The sequence below is a fragment of the Eutrigla gurnardus genome (assembly GCF_963514095.1).
Source record: "Eutrigla gurnardus genome assembly, chromosome: 19".
Taxonomy (NCBI): domain Eukaryota; kingdom Metazoa; phylum Chordata; class Actinopteri; order Perciformes; family Triglidae; genus Eutrigla; species Eutrigla gurnardus.
This window is the reverse complement of record NC_139930.1, coordinates 20,148,581-20,173,328: the sequence shown is the minus strand read 5'-3', so window position 1 is coordinate 20,173,328 and position 24,748 is coordinate 20,148,581. Positions and strand designations below refer to the sequence as shown.

The 24,748-nt window shown below is 42.8% G+C and overlaps 2 protein-coding genes across 6 annotated transcripts; both read left to right on the top strand.

Annotated features, from left to right (window-relative positions):
* Positions 1–1,806: 1,806 nt before the first annotated feature.
* hnrpkl (heterogeneous nuclear ribonucleoprotein K, like) lies at positions 1,807–14,072 on the top strand. 5 transcript variants are annotated; one of them, XM_084035632.1, is made up of 16 exons: positions 1,807–1,999; positions 2,680–2,728; positions 3,550–3,659; positions 4,321–4,418; positions 4,522–4,578; positions 5,420–5,463; positions 6,751–6,823; positions 7,565–7,678; positions 7,774–7,902; positions 8,068–8,375; positions 8,721–8,774; positions 9,041–9,093; positions 11,678–11,710; positions 11,844–11,911; positions 12,023–12,192; positions 12,956–14,072. In XM_084035632.1, the coding sequence occupies exons 3-16, from the start codon at positions 3,599–3,601 to the stop codon at positions 12,984–12,986; spliced, it is 1,293 nt and encodes a 430-aa protein (XP_083891758.1). In that variant the 5' UTR covers positions 1,807–1,999; positions 2,680–2,728; positions 3,550–3,598; the 3' UTR covers positions 12,987–14,072. The 5 variants fall into 5 exon arrangements, with proteins under 5 accessions (XP_083891758.1, XP_083891757.1, XP_083891760.1 ...); XM_084035631.1 differs by lacking the exon at positions 2,680–2,728 and having other exon boundaries at positions 1,807–1,995; positions 3,553–3,659; XM_084035634.1 differs by lacking the exons at positions 2,680–2,728; positions 11,678–11,710 and adding an exon at positions 10,129–10,141 and having other exon boundaries at positions 1,809–1,995; positions 9,041–9,080.
* Positions 14,073–14,235: 163 nt separating this feature from the next.
* LOC311030085 (guanine nucleotide-binding protein G(q) subunit alpha-like) lies at positions 14,236–24,570 on the top strand. Its single transcript, XM_084035635.1, has 8 exons — positions 14,236–14,614; positions 14,742–14,898; positions 17,794–17,978; positions 20,155–20,309; positions 20,605–20,733; positions 21,692–21,821; positions 22,365–22,518; positions 23,096–24,570. The coding sequence occupies exons 2-8, from the start codon at positions 14,763–14,765 to the stop codon at positions 23,284–23,286; spliced, it is 1,080 nt and encodes a 359-aa protein (XP_083891761.1). The 5' UTR covers positions 14,236–14,614; positions 14,742–14,762; the 3' UTR covers positions 23,287–24,570.
* The last annotated feature ends 178 nt before the right edge of the window (positions 24,571–24,748 follow it).

The window sequence follows — 24,748 nt, the reverse complement described above, 5'->3', positions numbered from 1 at the left end:
ATGGATTATGGGCACGTTGAATGTGTCTTCTCTGAGTGAATACAAGCAACAGTTCTGATTTAGATGACATTTGTTTTGCCTTCATGAAGATCCAGCATGAATATCGTGAGGGTGACATAAGCCTGGTGTTAGGACAGCGTCAGACGGGAACTGAAAGATGGACATTGAGCTGGATTCAGGAGGCCTTGCAGCCTGCGTGAGGGGAAAGGACCTGATAACAGCCCCGATAAGTCACAGAAACAGGACAAGAAAAGCCCAGAGGAAAAACACCCAAAAGAAGAGGAATCACAATGAGCTCATTCTACGGCCGTCACCAAAGGGAGATCCGAGGCCCAGTGAAAGGCAGGAAGCACACCAAGAGAACAACAAGGAGATTGATGTGAGACAGAAAAACATTCCAAATGCTAAAAGCAGGTGCGAAATAATAACAATAATAGTTGAATGAGTGTATGTGAATAGAAATGTGAGATTTATCCCCATAACAGATTGAATATGTAAAAATAGAAGTCCAACTTTAATGATAAAGAATAACGATTCAACTATTTGAAAGGTGGGCCCTCCAACAATGTGTTGGACAAGAGTGGCTGTTGTGAAGAATTCAGATTGCGACTGTGGAAATACACTTAAAATAATTAGTAGCGATGACAAAAAAAGGCTTCATCTTTAGTCTGATGACAAGGTCGCCTTGACCTTGCAGATCACTGTCTCCCATATGCACAAGGATGGGTGAAAATGCCAACTCGCTTTTGCTGTTTTTATTATTTTGTTACGATTTGTATCTAAGATATGCCCTGCAGGCAAAGTAAGTAAAGTTAATTCCACATTGCTCCATCATTTTATGTCATAATTTCTTCTCCAATAGCAACATATAGGATGCTGTCCTTTGACAAATCTGCCAACCTTTGTCTCTTTAGAAGCCCCATGGGTGTGTCTGCACATGAGGAGCTGCGGTTTATGCATCATGGGGTTAAGCACAAGTTAGCACAGTGAACCACGAAAAGTCACTTGTGGTAAAATACAAAGTGCAGCCTCTACTTACCACAGATGAATGTGGGTCTGCTGCTAACGGCTCTTTCACAATCAATGAATCAACTCATTATTGTATCCATTTTTAGTTTAAGAAGTATATAAGACATAGATATATATAAACATTCCAGAGCCCACAGTGACATTTTCAAATTTGTCGGAACAACAGACCAAAACTCCAACATATTCAGTTTACTTTGATACAAAACAGAGAGAGAAAAAAAGGTGTATGCTTGTAAATATTTATCCAAATATTTTAATTAAAACAGTTTACTGATGGGCTGATAACACTCCCTCGGTGTATGAATGTGTATTATGCTATACAAGTGGTCAGAAGACTAAAGACTAAGGGGCGATAACTGATTATTTGTGTTCCAACTCCACACACACCCAGCAAATACAACATATGTTAATAAGATTTAGATTTAATGACCAACCAACAGTCCTTTGCAACAAGAAGCGTCTCAGTGGGTGACTCACAAAAGAAGGACAACAAAGTAGGACATCATTATGTCACTTTTGCAATTTGAGTAGACGTCACGCTGTACTCAAAGTGGTTAAAAGTCAAAGGCAAGTCAAAGGAGCCCTATAAATAAATGTATGCTAACCTGACAGTCAACAGTCAGGGCAAAGAATAACGCATGTAACATGCGAGGGGGGCGTGGTTGAGAGCAGACGCTGCCTGCGAGCCTGAACTCGGGGACAACGATACCTCCCGATCACGGGAGAGTTTGATAAATCATCTGCGCGGACACGGCGGCGTAACACCCGATTCCTCTCCGCGAGCGCGATACATCTTGAGCTCCGCCCGCCCGCGCCGACTCGACAGGCGTGAGAAACAAACACCCGGGGTGAGTGTCGACGGCGGCGGGTCGAGCTCATCCACCACCACACAGAACAGTTGTCTTCTCTTCTCGTCCATGCCGAGGAGACAGCGGAGCAACCGCAGTGAACGTGGCTTTGCTGCAGGTTTGTTTTGCCTCCCCCCCCCTCCCTCCCTCCCATCTCTCTCACCGCTACATGTCCGTTAGCTCGGCGTCAGTTAGCGCGTTTGATTTGATTTCAGCGCTGACATTTACCAAACATTAGCCGCGGTATTTCTCGCTCGTTGAATGTTTTGTAACAGTCGCATGAACGTGTAACCCCTTTTACACTGTTAGCTAGAGGGACACGCCTTCAAAAGAACCCCCCCCCCCAAAAAAAAACACACGGAAAACAACTGGCTAGCTTAAAGCGGCGATGTTAGCTTAGCAAAGTCATGTCAACTTAGCAACGCGGCTAACGTTAGCAAACTAGCCTTTTGCAGACCGATCGGGTGAATCTTCCGTGTTAGAAATGTCCTTTTTGTGCAATAGTTGGTTCGTCTAGCTGTTTTTATGGGGATTAACAAGGCTATAGGCTATCACAATATGATAGTGCTTGATGAGCTTTCTCCATAAACTGCTATTTTGTTTAGCAGGAATGCACCCATGCATATGTAATTTATTTATAGGTGTAAATGCTTTTTTAATTGACACTAAGGTAAAACAAAGGTGCTGCTATTTCCTAATGTATGCAGGCGTTGAGCAGCACCTTCCTTATAATATAGCAAGGCCTCAGTACAGTGAGTGATGCCTGCAGAAGTCCAACCTGCCTTTTTTTTTTGCAGGGTTTTTAACTAGCAACAGTGGGAAGCGCATGTAGGCGGACCGAGGTCACGCAGGTTAGTTACAGACTATTTAAAGTGCCCAGTGCCAAGGCATGAGACGATATGAAACATTACCCTGCATAATATTGTCCTGATATTCATCCCAAAAACATATGCTTGAAATGGCACTAAAAAATAGTGGAATCACTTTACATCTTTTGTTAATAAACAATATTTTTCTTTTGCATTACAGATAAGACACAAAAATGAGCTTAAAGAAGATGATCATACAGTTACTCCCTGAATAAATAAAGGATGAATACATTTTAAAATATAAATATTTCTTATTTTTCAAGTCACTCATGATGTTTATGATAATCCCGATAAAGGAAGCTCACCACGATTACCATTTTATTAGTGTTTTTTTTAATCGCGATACACAATAAAGTCCTATATCCTTACTCAGTGCCAGATTCTGATGGACAACATTTATTCAGCCACGTGCACACATCATTTCATATGTGTTGTCTTCATTAGACTCATTAGAATTGGGGCAGCAAAAAATAATAATGTGCAATTACTTTAACAATTGATTTATTGTTTCAGCCACTTTCTCTCTTTCCAACTTGTAATTTGTAAGAATTGCCTGCTCTCCCTCATTTTATGTGGAATAGACTGAATACGTTTGGGATTTAGACTGTACGAGACATTTGAGGAACGTGACGGACATTTTTCACTATTTTCTGATGCATTATAGATCAAAGCATTATTGAATTTCTTCAGGAAATGATGACAGATTGACAAATAAAAAAATGCCAGTTGCAGCTCTCCATAGATGCATCTTTGCTTGCGTCGTATGCAGCCGGGCTGACGGTGTTATTTCCGCTTTCTTTTAGCAGATCCAGGGAGAGGAGCCTGTTTGCATTCCACTGCAGGTGCAAAACAATGGAGGTGAAACTCGAAGAGCAGGACGAAGATATCACGTTCGGCAACACTGACACTAATGGTAAGATCACGCGATGCACGTGTTAAATATGATCACCCATTTTTTACTTTAATGTAACGCATAAAAAGTTAATAAACGCATTAAGTAGAAAATGAATCGGAACCGAGCCTGTGTATTGTTATATCCTGCTTTAAATACAGGGTGTAGATGTGTCGGCAAATTAGTTCACTCGAGGGAGGGAAAAAAACTGGCTTGCACTACATAGCATGTGGACATGTCAGATGGTTGAGGGACTCTTCTGTCCAAGATACTGCTGTTCGGTGGGCCCTGAGCAGATCCGCCTGTCTTTTAATCCAGGAAGGGTACATGGTGGTGCTGGGTAAAGTCCAGGATACAGTTGGCTGCTGAATGAAACCCACTCTTGGGGTGGAACATAGCACTCGCCATGTATTTATATATTTGTCAATTCTATTAACTTTCCAGTGGATGTACTCATCATTTGTTTCCCTTTGGCGTTCCCCCCCTTAAATATGACAGTGGCACAGTCCTAAACATAAGCGATCATGTGTTGTGTTTTTATGTATTTATAGAATCAAAGACGTCTTTTATTCTGGCGTGCCAGAGTTGGAAATGGTTTAATTCTACAGAGTGGTGTTAAAGCTATTGCATGTGTTGGCGATTCGTACTTCAGATTTGACCTGAATCGTCTTCCCCCTTCCAGGTAAACGCCCGGCTGAGGACATGGACGAAGAGCACGCCTTCAAACGTTCACGCAACGCAGACGAGATGGTGGAGCTGCGTGTGCTGCTGCAGAGCAAAGTAAAAACACCCGCTCGCACAACGGGCCGCGTTGGTTGTCTCTTTGTTATTGATCAAGGTGATATTATCATTTCTGAGGAAAAACCTTCTTTTTGCTTCACAGAATGCTGGTGCCGTTATCGGAAAGGGAGGCAAGAACATAAAAGCCTTGCGCACAGACGTGAGTAAATATATAAAATGCGGCTAAAATTCTGCAGCCGAGGAGCAACTTTTAGTTGGCTAATAAAATAAAAAAGGATCCAGACCTAAATTAAAATGAATTCAAACACCAGATTCATTGGCTTGCCACTGAAACAATCCCAGACTTCTTTCCGGAGGGTTGGAGATTTGACATGCACATGTTAGTCAAAGATCAGATTTCTGTAACGATGAAGTTGCCTTCATGTGGACAGAGAACGAAGGCCTTGTTAGCCAGACCTGTTGGGATTTTGTTCCCAGTACCTCATTGTGAGTTTCAACCTGATTCCCCTTCAGTGTTGAAGCAAAGTTTGACCTTGAAGTGACAACGGATGCCTGAAATCCTGAATGGATGTAGTCTCGGGATGTAAATCTCCAATCTGTTTCTTTTTTTTTTTTAAATATTTATCTTTGTCCAGGTCACTTCCTGTTCACTCACCACAGTTTCAAGTCTCTCATTTCACTTTTGGGACAACGTATAGCGTGTATTCAATTAAAAATGTATTCCTTCTCCCCCCTCTTCCCTTCTCCTTTTACTTTTTTGTTTTTATTTTTGGCCACCTTCCTCCGTTGCCCATGTACTGGATCGACATGCCCCTCCTGCGTTGCCCACCTTGACGTTGGCCCAACCTCCGCCCGCCCCTGAACGCCCGCCCGCCCGCCCGCCCACCTGACACTCCCGGTTGGCCCCGCCCATAAACCGTGCCCCTCCTTAAACGGGCGCCTAACTTGACATCTTGTGATTGAATGCCCCCGCCCAATGCCAACCTCCTCCACCACAACCACCACCACCACCACAACCACCACCACTTCGGCCCACGCAGTACAATGCCAGTGTATCAGTCCCAGACAGCAGTGGCCCAGAGCGGTATGTCCCACCAGTTATTGCCTCACTGCCTGATTAGAACAGTGAAACACATGTCTTTTGATAACCTGCCTTCTGTTTCATTTGAACATTTTTATATACATGACAGTTTACCCCCCCCACCCCCTCCCCTCCCCCTCAAACACCCCTCCCCCCCCTTGCTCCACTTGTAAGACACGTGTATTGTTCCTTTTGATTTTTATGTCCATTTTAAGCATCTCCATTGAGTTGGACTTTTTTGTCATTTCTGTCACTGACAACCCAACCGCCTAGTCTGTGTTTAATGGTTAGCAACGCAGCTGTTGGATGTTGTTTTCCCCCCCTTGCTGTGATGTTTAATTTTTTACCATGAAACTTGTGGAAAGCAGACATCTTTTTTCTCGCTCTGTCCTCTGTGGCCCACCTGGCCTTCCTCCACCTCCCCACCCCCCCCCCTGTTGTCAGCATCACTGTCCATGATTTCTGAGAAAGACTTTTCTAGAGGCTCCGTCCCCTCCCTCCCCCCCTTCTGTCACTCATTAATGTTGTGTCTTTATTTCATTGTGCTGCATCCCTTCTGTTGAGTTTTCTCTCAGGTCGCATCGGATCAGAGCTGCCTGCCAAACCTTTCATAACCCAACCCCAACCCCTCCACCCCTGTACCACAAAGTAGTTGGTCACCACTCGCATTTCCTTCCCCACCTCAACCCCCCTCTGCTCTGTTACTCTTTTCTATTGGCCTCTTCGTCTCCTCCTCACCCCAGCCCCCCCAAGCCCCCCTACCTCCCCTCCCCAACCCCTCCCCTCTTCCACAACCCCCCCCCCCCCCGGTCACAATGAGAAGGTGTGCTGGTGGCGCAAATTTGTTATGGCAAGCTTATGTTTGAGTTTGTTACATTCCTTTTCCCCAACTTGCTGGTGGTGGGATGGTAATAAAAGGTATCTCACATCCCCCCTCCCCCTCCCCCCAACTCTTCTGTGGTCAGTCCCACGTTAATTTGAGTTGCTCTGAAGCTGCCCATCCTCCCAAGGCTTCTCTTACATTGTCAATGATATTAGATGCGAGTGCATGTCAGCTGCTTATTTGATTAGTTTAGTGTTGGGGAAAAGTTATAATCGTGCATAGTATGCAGTGGTCTTAATTTTTTACTTTTTGTAGTTTTAAACGTTTCGTGTGTTTGTCTTTTACTGTTTGTTGGACTGCTTCTCATGTATTTTATTTTTTGATTGGGTTTTTTTTTGCTTTGCGTTCTACTTTTTGTCCCACTTGTAATGCCTTGCTTCCTTCTGGGCCAAAATGGTTCCTGACAGGATCCTGAGTGTGAATGCCAGCATCGACACTATTGGGGAGATTCTGCTGAAAATTATTCCGACTCTAGAGGAGGTAAGCCACCATGTTGATTACCTTGTTAATTCTGTGGACATAAACGGAGGGCAGTCAAAGAAGATTGATTATGTTGCCTTTTTGAAATATGCCACCTTTTTGGAATTAATAGGATAGGAAAAAAAGAAGCATCATGCAAAATTGAAGGTACGTTGACACCGAGATTCTCCTCCTGTCATCACCGAATCAGAAATGGAGGCAAAATAATAATATACGAATATACACAAAATGATCCTGCAAATAAATACAACTGATCCAGCAATTTGAATGCCAATTATTTGCTGTATTATTCAGTCACCCTGTGCTGTGCTATTTGACTACTTTTTAGTAGAAAAATATTTCTCGGGGCCTGAACGACGACTACAGCTTTCTAAGCAGCTGGTGAGGTGTGGTGCTAATCCTGAGAAATGATGGTTGTTGATGAATCCCAGTATTATTATTATTTTTAGATGTGGGGCACTGGGTTTGGCCCTAAACATGATATGTTTTCATTTATTTTTCATCAAAAACGGCAGGTGTCAACTTGTATATCGGTTCAGTTATAAATTAAATTCAAGGAAAGTGAAACGAAGGTGAATTTCCAAATAGATCCCGAACTTCTCCTGAAGAGAATTTCACATTTTATATCACATTTATTACACATTTCCAATGTATAGTATCTAATTGTGTAAATGCTTTGTGGGAAGAACCTCGGGTTCCACGGCGTACTGACATTCCTGATGTCGCTTTGTGTTTCCGTAGTACCAGCATTACAGCGGGATTGATTTCGACTCGGAGCTTCGCTTGCTGATCCATCAGAGCTTGGCGGGGGGCATCATCGGGGTGAAAGGTGCCAAGATAAAGGAGCTGAGAGAGGTAGGCCAGAGTCCAGATTAGCGGGGAACCTCGCCATGTTGGCCTGCAGACGGATTGTTTAAATCATAATACTTATTTGTATTTCCATGCACTAGAACACCCAGACCACCATCAAACTGTTCCAGGAGTGTTGTCCACACTCCACCGACAGGGTCGTCTTGGTGGGAGGGAAGCCAGAACGCGTCGTTGAATGTATAAAAGTCATCCTGGAGCTGGTGTCAGAGGTGAGTTGAAATCCTCAACATACTTTCATATAATCATGTGTCCCATGTCATGCACATGTAAGTATATTTGTAGGACCATACGCTAAAGTTTAATTTGATATATATATTTCAGAACAGACCAGTCTTCTACAATCTTCTTTTCTTTCACTTCCTTTCATTCCGCAGGCGCCAATCAAAGGTCGTGCCCAGCCGTATGACCCTAACTTCTACGACGAGACGTACGACTACGGCGGTTTCACCATGTTGTTCGAGGAGAGAGGCAGACGACCCATCGGCGGCTTCCCCATCCGCGTGCGTGGGGGCTTTGAGCGCTTGCCCCCCGTTCGTGGCAGCCGACCCATGCCTCCCTCCAGAAGGGACTACGACGACATCAGCCCCCGCCGGGGTCCTCCGCCGCCGCTGAGCAGAGTTGGACGGGGGGGCAGCCGAGCGCGTAACCTGCCTCTTCCCCCGCCGCCGCCGCCAAGAGGAGGGTAAGGAGGGGCTCACTCGTGCTCTTAGTTTCTGTCCGTCAAAAATGATCTCTGGTTCTCTGGTTTGGTTCGTGGCAACCCTCCCGTAATACTAAGATACAAAATGCCCGTTTCTTCCTGTTTTTGTCTGTGCAAGTCAGGTTAGACAAATATTCTCAAAGCTTTTGGTCGGTTTATAAAAAGGTCAGTTGGACCTGTGACCCAGATCAGAACTAAAAGGCAACAATGGATAAGTGTTACCTTCATCCGGACCAAATGAACCAAACAGGTGTGAAAGCCCTCTTCGATACTCGATTGTTTTTATATTTAATTTTTCAAACCCACTTTTCTTGTCATTGTTTGCAGAGGAGACCGATTCTCACACGGCAGCTATCACAGCAGCATGGACGACAGGCCAAGGTGAATGCAAGGCGGGATTGTCAATAATTGAATCTCTCTGAAAAGCGTAGTGACAGATATCGGTGTAAGTTGCTCAGTAGAGAAATGTCAACCCAAACGGCCCTGATTCAGAGTCTGATCACAGGTCATCTGTAGAGCCTGCGTGTCCTTTCACACTCACGGCTTTCTAAATGCCAATCTAACAGCTAGACGCTGTCTTGTGTAGTGTCCTGTAGAGCACACAAACTATATTAACGCTTTATTTTTCTTCTTTTTTTTGTCTGTAGCGACAGAAGAGGCCGGGGAGGAGACCGTTACGACAGCATGGTGAGTGTCGTCTGTGTTTACGGGCGCTGCTGTGATGCCAGGCTGCATGTTTGTAGCTTCCTAGTTGAGCGTTTGTGAATTATGTTTCAGGAGAAAAAATCCTTTTTTCCGAGTGTAGTACAAGCACGGAGGCATGGACACTGTGCAGCCTTTTTTTTTTTTTTTTTTTTTTTTCAGTGTGTATGCACACTGATCTAGGCCCGTTGTTGCCTGGCAACAGTTGTCTCCGTGGTTACCACAGAGCAGCTGAGTGCGTAGACCAGAGATCAGCTGGGCTAGCAAATGAACTTGAGCAATTCTTGAACAGGCTTCCTTGGGGGTCTTAGCTGTAAGCAAATAGTTTCAATAAGAAAGCAAAGAATACATTTGCTCAAGTAGAGACCAATAGATGTCAGTTAATGAGAGATTTAAAAACAAACCGTATGCTTCAGAGCAGCATGAATATATAATATGATAAAGAGGTGGCCTTAGATATTAAAATAATCTTAGCACCTTTTTCACTCATCTGAAAGCTTAATAAATACATGGTTTTCTGTTCTCAACTAACTTAAAAGCAGAAATGTTTGTTTTTATTTATTACGGGTATTTTAATTGTCAATGGCTTTATGGGGTTAATTCAAACCATGACTCTTTAAATGTCCTAAATATAAGCAATTCATTCTTTGGTTAAATTATCATGGCTTACTATAAATAAATTAAAAAAAAGTCATGTCCCAGATTGTTTCTCAATCCTTTAGCTCTAAAAAAAGCTCAAGTACTAAATACGTTTTAATAATTTGACCCAGTTTCAAGTTTCTTGATGTCCTGATGTCTAAGTTTCCACCTGTGACTAATTTAACGTGACAGAGTTCAGTGACACGTCCTCTTTTTCCAACCTTTTTATCTTATCTATCTTTATTATCATTATTTTGTGTTTCAGCCAGGATGTTCTTAGTATAATGTTTACAGTGTGTTGTTTATTATTGTGGGCATGTTGTGTCATTGTGTTATTATATTATATTATGTTAACCTTTCTTTTCTTTTTTCTCCAATCCGTCCTGAAATGCAGAGTGGAGGATACGGTGAGTGTTTTTATATTTATTATTTCTATCAAAAGAAAATCATGTTTTTTAAGACATTGTGTTATTATAGTGTCAACCAACGTTTGTTAAGTAGGGCGACCACGTACAGTAGTCGGAGTCCTGCGTTTTCACGTCCACGGTTGGATCTTAACGCTCAGAGTCCAATGAGGTCTGAGAGACGAGGATAGAGAGTCCTCAGATTCTCCTCGTGGAGGAGCAGCTACAGCTGGAGCTGTCCTCAGTGCTCTCTTAATCTTAATCCTCCGCCCACGGTAGCGAGAAGATCTCGGCTAAATAAATGTTAAAATTACATTATTGCTGGAAAAAATAGCAGCAAAACAAGAAACCCTGCATTAGAGACATGAGCTCCGTCTTCACACACACACACACACACACACACACACACACACACACACACACCCACACCCATCCCACTCCTGAAAATGCTTTATTAGGAAGTGCTTTTCTTTTAAATTAAAGTAACACCAGTGAGATGTTGGTTGGACCAGAACATTAGAAAAAAGTTAAATGAAATTGGGCCGGTTTAAACATTTTCAAACCGGTCTGACACTAAGCCAAAGACCGGACCGAAGCGGTTATACCGACCTTTCCCACTAGGCGTCACACTTGCCATAGCAGCCCCTCCTGAGTGATACATTAGTTTTTTTTTTACGCAGACGATTGCGCCGTAATCACGGAAAGGAGAGTCAAAAATATGCCGAGATTGTTTATAAATAGCTTTTCTTTGCTGCGTAACACCGCATCGCTTTCTGTGACGTATTCAATGAGCGTCAAGTAGCCCGTGGCTTCAAAACAACTGTGTCAGGTGAACGTTTGCTCGTCTTGCATATTTACACGACTCTTCAACAAGTTGCTATGCATCATATACGGGTTGCTGATACACCGGCAGCTTTGTACGAGCAACTAGCGGCTTTTTAATCTTCTTCGGATCTACGTTCTCAGCTCGTTAAAAGCTCCGATGGTGCGGTAGGGTTAGGGTCGATGTAAACAAACACAAGGTACTGCGCGTGCATCTCCCCTCCCACCTCGACTGAAATGTGATCTCTGTCTTTCGGCCTCGGCTCGCTCGGCAGCCGGGCGGCTGCACTTTACGCACCGATCCGTTTTATAAATAAACACAATATTATTTCGATGACTTGTCATTATTGCTGCTTATTACTAATGAAAGACATGTTGGATTTAGTACCGTGACACCGTTGGCACACGTCGCTGATGTTTTTAATTTTCCAGAACATGTCATAAGGACAAATGCCGGTTCAACCGGTTTAGCCCCGTACACCGAACCGGACCGGTGAAACCACCAACCCTACCTCTCAGTTTAAAACCTGTCCGGTTGCCTCGGCTACAGGTTACGACATGTCAGCACATCCTAGAAATAACATCAAGGAATAAACAATTTCCTTTAGCCAATATGTTAGAGCACACGGGGGGGTCTTGTTTACTATCTCTTGTCTTTGTCCCTGGGGTGTATTTTCATATTTCACTTTCTTGTTGCCTTTCCAAACGCTTTCAAAGACAACAATTCTTCCTGGGAGCACTTTCAGTCCGGTGAGTGGGGGATGGATTATTCTTGTCCCCGTGTCTCCTTTTCCTTACCCAAAGGGATCGTTCCTTCTTGTTGCATGCTTCGTAAGTTTAAGACAAATTCACCTCAAATGCTCTTCCTCACCTCCGACTTTAGGCGGTCGAGGCTCGTACAGCGACATCGGAGGCCCAGTCATCACAACACAAGTCACCATCCCAAAAGATGTAAGTCGAGACATTGATTCACTCTGAAAACAAAAAAACATGACTCTTTGCAGTGAAGAATGACTGTTTGGACTCCATTTCCAACCGGCCCGTGTGTGTTGTTGTGTGCAGCTGGCCGGCTCAATCATCGGTAAGGGCGGTCAGAGGATCAAGCAGATCCGCCATGAGTCTGGGGCATCCATCAAGATTGATGAGCCACTAGAGGGCTCTGAGGACCGCATCATCACCATCACAGGAACACAGGACCAGATCCAGAATGCCCAGTACCTGCTGCAGAACAGGCATGTGCCCCCCCCTCTCCCCCCTTCAAACAACTCCTCACTGGAGCTTCATGGTCTGGTTAAATAAGTTACATTTGGTTGCATCCAGGTGAAATACATGCAGAATTGATAATTAAATGCATATTAAATAACAGACTGTTGCCCATGTTGCAGTTGTGTAAATGTTTCTATTATGACGTCTTCCTGAGTTTTTGGACCAGAAGTTAAACGGCAGTAACAAAAACCTTGAAAAACAATAAGTTGATTAATTGATCAGCTATTTTAATGACGTGTTCCTCATTTTCCTCAACGCTTATCAGATGTGAGGAACTGCTGCTTTTTGCCGTTTTATATTCGTCGTTTTTTGGGCTGAGAAAACAAAAACTCTTTGAAGATGACACGTTGGAAATGATATGCTTGACATTTGACTAAAATCATTGCACTGCCTTCGACAAAAGTTCACGTTTTAACCATCCAGAACATAATGGAGTTTTTTTTTTCTTTCTTGCACCAATATTTCATCTTCAAGAGCTTTTCAGTTCAGACACTTCCTCCCCCTCCATCACTAAATGGCTAATCTGGTCTCAGCAGTCATACTTGCTTCTTGCAGACATAATTTATTTCCAGCCTTGACCTCGGCTTACTTTTTATACCTTACAATTGTGCTCCACGCTAAAAACAGCGTCTTTTCAGTTTTGAGCATCAAGCGTGTCAGGTTCTCGTCCATATAAATATTCTTATTGTCATCATGACACTTACCTTCTTCGCCTGTCTCTCATTTCAGCGTGAGGCAGTACTCCGGTCGCTTCTTCTAGGAAGACGGACACGAAGAAGAGTGAAGCTACGCTGCCGTACTGTTTTCCTCCTCCTGTTCGGAGCCTCCTCGCCTTGCTGTCGCACACTACGCCATCTCTCTGTAAAATCTCAAATTTTGATTTCGAGGACTTTCGGGGGGGGGGGATCTTATGCTGTCAAAACGGCAAATGTGAGTCGACAGCGTGTTTCCTGTGCTGGTGTAGTTATTTTTTTAAAGAGAATCTTGTGGTGTCATTGGAGTAAACTCATCTGTGTGATAACTTTTGGTGTTGTGAGCCGCTCCCCCCTCATTTCAGTACAGCATGCAGAATGTAATCTTTTTGTAAGGAAAATTAAGTGAGTTTGTACCCCCCCCCCCCCCAAACGTATAAGCACACTCTAAATGAAGCTGCATGGTCTCCGACGGATAAAGAACCATTCAAAAAAACGTAATTTTTAGGTGATATCCGATATTCTTTTTGCACTTTCAAATGAAGTGCTTTTTTCCCTTTTTTGAACGATTGTCTTTTTTGTTTATTTGCATTCTGGTGGAGTTAAATGAGAAGATCAATGTCACCCTGTGTGTGTGTGAGTGTGTGGCTAGCTTTGCCATCCGTTTCTAGTCTTTGTGCTAAGCTAAGCTAACCGCCTACTTCCCATTTACCAAAATGTCATACTTTTGCTTTCAGTTTGGCATACATGTGCCACTGTGATATGACAAAGAGGACATTTTTACGATTTCTTTTTGTTTGTTTGGTTTTTCATAGAAAAACAAAGAGCTGTAAAAAGTGTGTGTGTATATATTTACATAGAAACCGTAATTTCATGAGTGTTTAGATTAGAATCTACTTTCTTGGAAGGAGATGACGCATAAAGACAAGTTGGGGAACTTTTTCTTTTTCTATTTTATTTTATTTTTTTGCCACTCGTGACTCGCCATATAGTGCAACCTTTAATATCTGATCTGTTTGATCCATTTATACTTGCATTAGCATTTTTAACGTTTTTTTTTTTTTTTTTGGTGAGTCATGAGTGAGTGTTGTAATCTCATATCTGTAGTGTCCATACCTGCAGGTGTTTAGTAAATAAAAATCTATGTCACGGTTCACCAAGTGTGTGCGCGTGCGTGTCTGCGCGTGCGTGTATGTATGTTCATCTAATTGTGTTTGCGGCCATAATCGGGTTTCCTGTGAATGTGTGTGTGTGTCGAGCCTGTTGCTCTAACCGTCGCTGACATCCGTAGTTTGCTGGTTAACACCCGGAAATCTGTTCCCATAATGTAATATCGGTGGTGAAAGCGCACACACGACTTCCCATCAGAGCTCTGCCCCTCAGTCACGTGGTCGAGGCCCCGGGATAGAGAGCGCAGCGGACGGGACCAACAAAAACAAAACAAGGAGGAAAGACGGAAAAAACACAGGAAACCTGGCATCCCGCCGTTTTTTTATTTTCTCAAACCTGGTGAATGACTTTGCCGGGGTTTTTTTTGTAGCGCTGTGAAGTGAAACTCCGCCATATTCGGCACCTCCGCCGCCTCCTCCTCCACCACCACGCCCCGGAGCAGAGCGACCCAAGAGGCGAAACCTCGCCGCTTCGGTCGCCCCCAAGTTGTTGCCATAAACTTAAAATTGTCCGGAAGAGCAACGAGGTAAAATTTGAACTCCCTTTAAATTTGACATGTATGATTTTTAAACTTCCATTTCCAACTCGGCTGCATATTTTTTTATGTGCATTATGCGTATTTCTTGTAAAACCAACATTGTGTGTGTGTGAAGGTGAAGCGGTATCCGGGAGGGATGACTCTGAGCTCCGTGGGGGCTTGCTGCCTCAGCCCGGAGGCCAAAGAGGCTCGCAGGATCAACGCGGAGATCGAGAGGCAGCTCCGCCGGGACGAGAAGGACTCCCGACGGGAGTTCAAGCTCCTTTTGCTCGGTAAACGCTCTTAATACTGCAGTCTCACATGCACTTAAACACTGTATCTACTGATGTAGCACACTAATACAAATAATTACACTGCATTCAACGTATAAAGTAAAGTATTACAAAAATAAAGTTGGTCATCCTACATGTACTTCTAAGAATGGACCTAATTTTAAGCATTTGATATACAGTTTAATTTATGTCTAAGCATTATTTTATAAAGTGTGTTTTGTTTGTAGAATCCTAATCTATAAAGTGTAATAATTAAGAATAATGGTTGTTAAAATGAACGTAGGCCTACTCCGCATTAATAAGTACAATCAATATTTTCCTAGTGGAGTATCAAGTAATGTACCTTAAAAACCTAACTGGGTATACAGTTACTCTCCACCACAAAATACCGGTTCCACATGGATGCACCAGTTCAATAAACAATATTAGAAATATATCAATCTGAATTGATTAATATGTTGTTTTTAATGAGTACTTATACTTTTGATGCTTGTGTACTTTTGAATACATGCATTTTACTTGACAGGTGAGTTATTTTCATTCTAAAGTAAAGCAATACGTCCTTCCAGCTCTAACTAAAGGATTGAAATGCAGTTAAAGCTCCTCACAAATAAAAAGAAAATAAACATACGTACAAATCCTTCATGTAAGTGGCCTCAAATGTACTCGAGTGTGTAACGATGCATTGGCGGTTGAAATATGAATTGTTAATGCGTGCTGCGAAAATGACGCCAGCTCTGTCTGGTAACATTACACCCCAGCGTCGAAAAATATTATTATTATCATCACAAGCGGCTTAAGAAGGATGCAGATCATTTGCTTTCAGGTGAGACGCAGCACAACGTTAATTTACTGAAAACAATTCAAAGGGAAGTACTCTTGAGTTATTACATCTGTTATTGGATTGTTATTACTTATGAGTCAATGTGCAAGTTGAATTTTACTCGTTGCCAGTTGTGGAGGAAATGATAAATAATAATAATTGAGTGTTTGGTAGTTATATCTGTAACTACATCATATTTCATAAACATTTAATATAGTTTGTGTTGCTCTGTAAAGTAACTTCAGCTTTCAGATCAGTACAATATTTTTCTCTGCAAAGTGACGTCATAGACGCATAAAGTAGCAGTAAAATTAGCGATATTAATAATAACAAAATGAGCATCTGTCAGTGATAATTGGGGGTCGACTGATTATCGCGCCGGTAAAATAGTAACTGCGCTACTTTTTATGTTTTAACTTTATAAAACTTTCAGGGAAGTATTTCATTTATTTACTTGTTCAATTCATATTAATTAATTAAAAACAGCCCCCTGCATGTTTTGTGTTCAGGTCGCGTCGAAAGGTTCTGTGAATTAGCTTTTAAGGCAGAGTAGGTCATTTGGAAAAACCACAGAGATTTTGACTTTGAACGCATCGCCGAACCGAGAAAGTCCCGCCCCCTTCGTCCAACCTCTGTTCTAAGCCAATTATTTTCTCCGGCCCGACTTCTTTGATTGGACGAGGGTTTTTACAGTCCTGCCACGTCCACAGATGACATTTTTTAAAATGTTTTTATGTCGGAGCATTTAATTTATTCATTGCTATCGGTTTGTTACGAGGATTTCAAGTAACATAACAAAAAGTGTTTCTGAATAGAATCACCTACTCAACCTTTAAGGAGTTTCAACAAAGGTTTGTTATTCTAAATGTCTCCTAGATTAGTAATAATCTGAATAATAAAGCCGTATCGGTCGACTCCTACTGATTATACCTGTAAACACATCGGGTCCCAAACTGGTGTATAAACATTGGGAGTTGTGTCATCTTGGGAGGCCACGTTTGATCCGCGTCCTCCAATGCTGTGAGTGAGTTTTAAGGTGGTAACGTCGGTTATGGCTTCAAGAAAATGATTGACTCACGTTGAATGTGTAACCTCTAGGTTCAAAAGTCACATGTGTAGCTTCGGTGCTTTCCAAACAATGACCACGTGTATTTTTTTCAAATACAAATGATTCCGTATAATCACATCAAGTGCAAACTCTTAAAATACGGTTAGGGTTGGCAATAAACGCTTTTCCTTTCAACTTCGTCCTCTGCGAAGGAGGGGTGGGGTGGAAATGCTGCAACGTCTCCTGGTTCTGCCTTAAACGGGCGGACACTGGGCGAGATGACTAAACACAACGTATCTCAAAAAGATAAACATAAAACCCTCAAGGGCGGAGACTGAGATAACTCCCAGACTGTGGTTGTTTGTGGGCAGTAAATCCCCAAGATTACATAAGAGTGAGAGGTGACAGTACGTCAGACATGACATGCTCTGTGTCACCATATGTTGTTTCATATGGATAAACGAAGGAGATCAAGCTTATTTCTCTGCCGTAGCTCTCCATTGTGTGTGTGTGTGTGTGTGTGTGTGTGTGTGTGTGTGTGTGTGTGTGTGTGTGTGTGTGTGTGTGTGTGTGTGTGTGTGTGTGTGTGTGTGTGTGTGTGTGTGTGTGTGTGTGTGTGTGTGTGTGTGTGTGTGTGTGTGTGTGTGTGTGTGTGTGTGTTAAATGCTAACATTAGCATGCTAACATGACCACAATGACGAAGCTAAAATGCGGACCTAGAGCGAGCTTCATGTTTAAGTGTTGGACAAACTGAATTACTGGAACTACATGAAAAATGCACTTATTTTATTGTTTTTTAATTGTTATCAAAGCCAGCCTTCCTTCATTTAAGGAGTGTGTGTGTGTGTGTGTGTGTGTGTGTGTGTGTGTGTGTGTGTGTGTGTGTGTGTGTGTGTGTGTGTGTGTGTGTGTGTGTGTGTATGTGTGTGTGTGTGTGTGTGTGTGTGTGTGTGTGTGTGTGTGTGTGTGTATGTGTGTGTGTGTGTGTGTGTACGGTGATTTAATGCATCTGCTTGTCGTCCAGGAACTGGCGAAAGCGGGAAGAGCACTTTCATCAAGCAGATGCGGATCATCCACGGCCGCGGCTACTCCGAGGAGGACAAGCGCGGCTTCACCAGGCTGGTCTACCAGAACATCTTCACGGCCATGCAGGCCATGATCCAGGCCATGAGCGCCCTGAACATCCCCTACCAGTGTGAAGACAGCAAGGTAGAGCGGACGCTTCTTTCTTTGTCTTTCTTGCAGAGAGGTTTCTTGCAGAGAGGTTGAGAAACGTTTTTTTTTTTTTTTAACCACACGCTGCCCAAAAGGAAGCGTGCTCATGGTTTACTGCCTGACAGAGTCTGCACTGTGTATCAAGGAGAAGTACTTCTGGTAATTTGCGACAGTGTTTAGTTTTGCAATCCTGCAGCCAGAGAGGGTTTTTTTCTGCTTACAGAAGACTGTCTGTTGGAAAGTACAGATGCTGTTAAACTGCAGGCATGTAAAGACAGGTTCGATGCTCATGAGCCAAAGACAATTCCCATCACACTGACGACAGGAGCTTATTAATCACGCACATATGGTTTGTTCGTCAAAGTTTCAGGTAACGATCAGAAGACACTTCCTGTGTCATGTGACGGTTGGAGGAGGGGCGCGTCACGTGGCTGCCGCGGCAGCATTAGCCAAGTCTAGAGTCAGCATGTTGGCCTACAGTGTTTTTGTTTTTCTGTGCGAGCTCACAGGATGATGTTTTTTCACCTGGCATGCAGATATTACTACTGACGGTTGAGTGGCTGGAGGTCACAGAGGTCAAGAAGACAAGTGGCCGTTCGCTAATCAAACACCAGAGGGCTTTTAATTTGAAACACAACAGGAAGTGTTGAGTTGTATTAGCAGGATAATACAGCCACAAATATTTAACAGAGCGGGTCGGTCTCTATTATACAGTAGGCCTGGTTCCCTCTGAGTTAATTCATTACTGCCCCACTATTTGATCATTTACGGTAGGTGCTATGTGAGCACGGGAAGAATAAATACATATTTCCAACTATACGTTGACTATGTTTACGTGCATGCGCACAAATGTGGACTGAAGACAGTAGTTTGGAGTAGTTGCAGACCTTTGTTCAGGGCTGAGCGGCGCCCCACGCAGGCCGCTATGTGAGTAATAGTTTAGTTATTCGGAGCTTAAAGGTCGGAGAAGCTCGTGTCCGGAAGGTTTACAGTTAACGTCCAGTTTGTTAATCGCATCGAACCGAGCGTGAAATTATATTTCCTTACAACTATTTCACATCAGAAACGTGAGTCCGCAGGTTCTTTTTATCGTCAACTTAAGAATGTAATTGTGTATTAGAATTATAAAATAAATCAATCCATTGAAATGTGATAAATGATCAAAGAATTATCACCAGGCCCTAGTTGAGGAGGAAGACTGAGCTTTCAGTAAATTTGATTGATCTCATGAGGTCAGAAAAGGGAGTGAAAAGAGATTTTTTTTCTTTTAAACAGTATTGGGAGGGGAAAAACAGGCTGGCACAGCAGCTTCTAAAGATCCCTTTAAATGTACATTTCTCCAAAGAGAAGAGTGGAAGCATGAAAGTGCTGAAGCAGGAACCATGAAATCAAGTTTAAAAGATGCACAAAAAGGGAAAAAGGCATTTTGAGGATAAATATATGACTTCTCCTCCCGCAGAAATATAAAAAAAGTAACTTAAAATAATAAAATAAACTGCTCAGCTTGTTTTGAACACACATACAATCTCTGGTACCAAACCAGCCAAACAAAAAACAGGAAAATCTTCTGTTATTATGTGTCGAGACACGACGGCAAGCAGCTCTTCGGATGGTTTTTCCCAATAGTAATCGACCAATCGTATCTTCCCTCTGAGTGGGCGGGATTTGTTATCGCTAACTTTATGACTGTGTGGGCACAGGAATCTGAACTTAATCTAACGGGGTAAAAAAATAGCTATATTTTACATTTTAAGCGTAGTAAAATGATGATAGCAAAGTCCGAGGCAGCAGCAGCTGAGAGTTAACAGATGTGGGAGTAATTGTTTATCCATAAATAGCCATAAAAAAGGTTCCAAACAAGGGTTTTACGATGCAGCAGTCTGGGAAATATGTATTATTAATAATCGGACCTAATTTAGGGCAGTGAGCTTTGTGAACAAAGAAGAACTCAGTTTTTAAAATGTTTTTGTTTTGCTCTTGGTCTCTATGAATGCTAATGAAAGACAAAACCTGACATCACAAGTGAAAACAGTTGTGGAGGCTTGTGGTCCAGGATTAGCTCACTAGCTAGGAGGAGCTAGTAAACTAGAAAAACAATCACCATGTAAATCCAAGTCCATAGATACGGAAAGTGTGACTGATTTCAGCCTGTCGTTCTGTCGTTGCCCAGGACAACGCCGGCATCGTCCGCGCGGTCGACGTGGAGAGGGTCACGACCTTCACGAACCGTTACGCCGACGCCATCAAGAGCCTGTGGAGGGACCCGGGGATCCAGGAATGTTACCACCGCAAGAGGGAATACCAGCTCTCGGACTCGGCCAAATAGTGAGTGTAAACAGAAGCTAACGACCCCTCAGACGCTGCCAAATAGTTTCCATTGTTTCATCTGCCGGGTGTCTGTTGAACGCACCCCGGAGGCTGCGTGGTTAACGTCGATTTAAGGTTGTTGACGAAAGGCTTGAAAAGCAAAGAAACACCATTTTAAATTCTTACTTTGTAGTGAAGTGGAAGAAACAGAAACATCCATGAATATTTATCACAACGAATGTCTCCTCGGTACTTTTCCTGCTTTTGAATCATCTGGTTTTCATTCTCCTAAACTCTCCTCCCGTGCTAACAGCTATCTGGACGACTTGGAGCGGATTTCTGATGCTACTTATCTGCCGTCGCAGCAGGACGTCCTGAGGGTCAGGGTGCCCACAACGGGTATTCTGGAGTACCCCTTTGACCTGGAGGATGTGGTCTTCAGGTCAGTGTCATATATTACCTTCTATGTCTCAATGAAGGTTGGTTCACACGTCCCCTCAGGGTGACCTACAACACTAAAGGAATGGAGCACGCTTTATGTGCTACTAAATGTTAAATATTAGCATTTAGCTCAAAGCAGAGCCGCTAGCGTGACCATCTTGTTACTTCCTGTGTCCTCTGAAGAGACTAAACAGCATCAATATGGAAGTAGGAACACAAGGAAGCCATTACGCCTTGTTAGTCTTTAATAGTCTTGTTTGAGCACACATGGACCTCGTTTCCTTATTATTTGTCACAAGTCCATGGTTTTGTTTTGCCCTTTTGTTCTGTAGTTTCACAAGTTTCACTATCAAATAAGTAAAATAAGGAAGTTGATTTAGTTTCTGCGTTAGTGAATAACATTGAATTGGTTGCATGAACGTTGCTGAATCGATGATTGGGGGGATTTGTCTCCACATGGCGCCGACTGAGCCGGTGGCTTGCAGCTAACAGTGCCAACAGCATGAAGAGTGTTAATCTGTGTGACCACAGTGCAGAGAGGCGGCTTACAACACTCACTGTGTCCTGCAGGTTATTTGAGGAGAAGAGAGTTTCTATTCCCGTAATTTAACCGTGATGGTTTCTGGTTGTCATGGAAATGTACCAAACATGTATTTTAATGGCAATAATACAGATAAAATATATGTATATAATGTTAATATTGTGCTTTTGATGTAGTTCTCTCTTTTATTGTATTGTAAAACAATCTCAATGTGTTTTTTTTGTTTTGCTGCTCAAATGATGCATTAGAGGGAACTAATGACACATTTCTGACTAAAAAGAGGAATTCTCACAAACCATCATAATATGTACATTAATATTTGTAATGGAATGAATCACCATAAACCAGCCCTGAATTCAAATGATGGAGCTGGCTTTGAACGGGTCCCATGATGCTGTGTTTGAAACTGTGCCTGCAGGATGGTGGATGTGGGCGGCCAGCGGTCCGAGAGGAGGAAGTGGATCCACTGTTTCGAGGAAGTCACCTCCGTCATGTTCCTGGTGGCGCTCAGCGAGTACGATCAGGTCCTCGTGGAGTCCGCCAACGAGGTGAAACAATCCGGAGCCGATCTCTCTCTTCAGTATATCTCGTTAGTGCGTACGTGGGAAAGAAAGGGGCTCACTTTGGGGACAGTCAAGAAAATGAGTGGAAGGGACACAAAGGGACATTGTTTCTTTTGTTTAAGGCCAAACCTGTGAGGTGGTGATGATGACCTAGATTTCTAGAGTCCAGCAGAGTTTACTGTCTCTCTCTCCCCCTCTCTCTCTCTCTCTCTCTGGTCACAATGCTGAACTTCATCTCGTCCTTCGTGGCAGTGCGTGTAGTTCACCTGCAGGGGGAGCTCTTTAGTCGCTCTATTCAGCAACATGCACCACTCAGAGAGGCTTGTTCACTTGATGAGATTACAGCCAATAGAATCTGCTCTGCCCTGTTCCATACTACTGACAACATATTTCTGTTAATGCTTTGGTGTGTGTGTGTGTGTGTGTGTGTGTGTGTGTGTGTGTGTGTGTGTGTGTGTGTGTGTGTGTGTGTGTGTGTGTGTGTGTGTGTGTGTGTGTGTGTGTGTGTGTGTGTGTGTTTTTCCATAGAATCGCATGGAGGAAAGCATGGCCTTGTTTCGCACAATCATAAACAACAAGTGGTTCAACGCGTCCTCCATCATGCTGTTCCTTAACAAAATTGATTTACTGGAGGAGAAAATCATGCATTCGCATCTGGTCGACTACTTCCCCGAATATGACGGTAAGAGGAGAAAGTGATTATAGTGCTAAAAGAAGAGTCCATCTTCCTTTTTTTAATGGATGAAAAGTTTAATTCATAAGCAATAAAACATACCAAACCTTGTAATTACTTGAATAGTCGGTTCGCTTTGGTTAGGGTCTTTTTTGGCATTTAACTTTTTTTTTCTTTTAAGCAATATTTTTGTTGTTTTCTGTGTGTGATCCTGTTCTCTCTCAGTCAGGCTGCCTAATGGTGAAGTCTTTAAATGCAAATTTGAGTCGAGTCAGTATTTGTGTACTGTGCAGTAATATATATATATTATATATACGTATATATATAATATATATATATATATATATGTACAGTATATATACAAAATGATGTCTAATAAAAGCCATCAAAAGGCTTCTGGTCATACCGGAGTACACCTGGCTAGCAGCATGTGATCAAGTGTGTTCATTATTGGTTTGGAATTCAACTTTTCATTTGAGAAATTGCACGTTTAACTCCTTTTTTAAAAAAAAAAAAAAAAGTTTGGTTCCACTAAAAATGCTCTGGTCTTTACGGTCTCGGTCTGCCCTCTGTGTCTCGCCGCCAGGCCCCCAGCGGGACGTCAAAGCAGGAAAAGACTTCATTCTGGACATGTTCGTCAGCCTCAACCCGACGGGGAGCAAGGTCATCTACTCCCACTTCACCTGCGCCACGGACACGGACAACATTCGCTTCGTCTTCAGGGCCGTGAAGGACCACATCTTGCACATCAACCTGGAAGTCTACAACTTGGTTTAAAAAAAAAAAAAGAGAAAACGGTGGCGTCGCCGCGGTAACACAACCGGCTCCTTGAAGCTGGCGGGCCGGCCGGTTTGCCTCGCGCTGCTGCTGAAACACTATAATCCACAACAGGAAATTGAGAAGCTACAGAGAGCTTGTCGCCAAATGACTGTACTACTGATGTATTTCACATTTCCCCGTTCCTCCCGTCCCTCTCCAGCCATAACGAAGTGTATCCTGACAATTAAAGTGCTGCCTTAGCCAGGAGTCTATTATAGCATGCACTCTGAAATTTATGGAGCACTTTTGAGGACTTTTTTTTTTTATTTTTGCGGTAACGGTATAAATGCACATGGATGAATTAAGAGGGGAAAAAAGTATTTCTGGTGCCTCAAAAGCCCCCCGAGGTCTTGTAATGCACTAGGTCTCTCCTTCAGGGAAGCTGTGGAAGTGAATGTAGACTAAATGCAATGCAGCACATCGCACCACTAACCCAAGTTGGTCATAATTTATTACTATTTTTTTAAGTTAAGAACTGTTTTAAATACTCTAAACACGTAGTTTGTGTCTTGACTTAATGGGGAAAATGAGTATTAATTAACACTAATGACACATTTACTCACTTGGCTGTTTGTGTGTGTGGGTGTGTACTTCACTTAGTTGGGTGTTATTATTTCCACAAACTCATTTCAACCTTTCACGAGACTTTTGTACACTGAACATGTGTCTGTGACGGCATTATTCAGTCTTTAAACCACTTCTTGTGAGCACAGTGTTAATATATATTTGATATACACGACGTGTCTTATTGTCGAAGCCCTAGAATCAAGTGTTCCTGCCGTTCAGGGACGATTTGATCGGAGGTTCAAGCAGGTTTCTTGTGTTAAAATGGTTGTGGAGCTTGCCTCATTATTTATCTGAATGCATATATTAAATATCACACGGTACATTAACGGTACGCATTTCTCTCTTTTGCTCGCGTCGAGGTCAGTGTTGAAAGGCTAACTGCTGAAGAGAGAACGCGTATGTTTAATAATCTCTGAGGCATTAAACTAGAGCATTTTTGATCTTTTTTTTCATAAGCTGTTCAAAGGTATCAAACGCATGAATAAAAATCTTAACGAGAGCATATTCACGGCACTAATGTTTACACTTTTTTTTTTTTTTATGACTCCTTGGGAGAAATAACTCCAGCCTAATTTGAGCGGTTTCATTTTACGGCTTCACTGTCACTGCCATCTTAATGCAGTCTTTAATTGTTTTTAATGTGATTCGATAAATAAACAGACAGTTGCTGCTCCAGTTTTTTTTCTCTCACGCCCCATTCTTTCTCTTTGTTTACTAAACCAGTTCCAGCAACTCTGTTGGTTTTGGCATTCGAGTGTTTGTCTTCTTGGCTGCTCCGTCGGCTCATCTGGTCCAGAGTCAGTCCTGAAATCCTCCTCCTGTCATACATCCATCTGGCTGGAGGGCTGCAGCT

What these genes read in the sequence shown, in the direction of transcription:
- hnrpkl (XM_084035631.1), top strand. Translation starts at nt 3,599, where the DNA reads ATGGAGGTGAAACTCGAAGAGCAGGACGAAGATATCACGTTCGGCAAC. An exon ending in GTGTGCTGCTGCAGAGCAAA is followed by an intron (nt 4,419 to 4,521) that starts GTAAAAACACCC and finishes TTTGCTTCACAG; the next exon opens with AATGCTGGTGCCGTTATCGG. An exon ending in TAAAAGCCTTGCGCACAGAC is followed by an intron (nt 4,579 to 5,419) that starts GTGAGTAAATAT and finishes CGGCCCACGCAG; the next exon opens with TACAATGCCAGTGTATCAGT.
- LOC311030085 (XM_084035635.1), top strand. Translation starts at nt 14,763, where the DNA reads ATGACTCTGAGCTCCGTGGGGGCTTGCTGCCTCAGCCCGGAGGCCAAA. An exon ending in ACCAGTGTGAAGACAGCAAG is followed by an intron (nt 17,979 to 20,154) that starts GTAGAGCGGACG and finishes GTCGTTGCCCAG; the next exon opens with GACAACGCCGGCATCGTCCG. An exon ending in CTGGAGGATGTGGTCTTCAG is followed by an intron (nt 20,734 to 21,691) that starts GTCAGTGTCATA and finishes CTGTGCCTGCAG; the next exon opens with GATGGTGGATGTGGGCGGCC.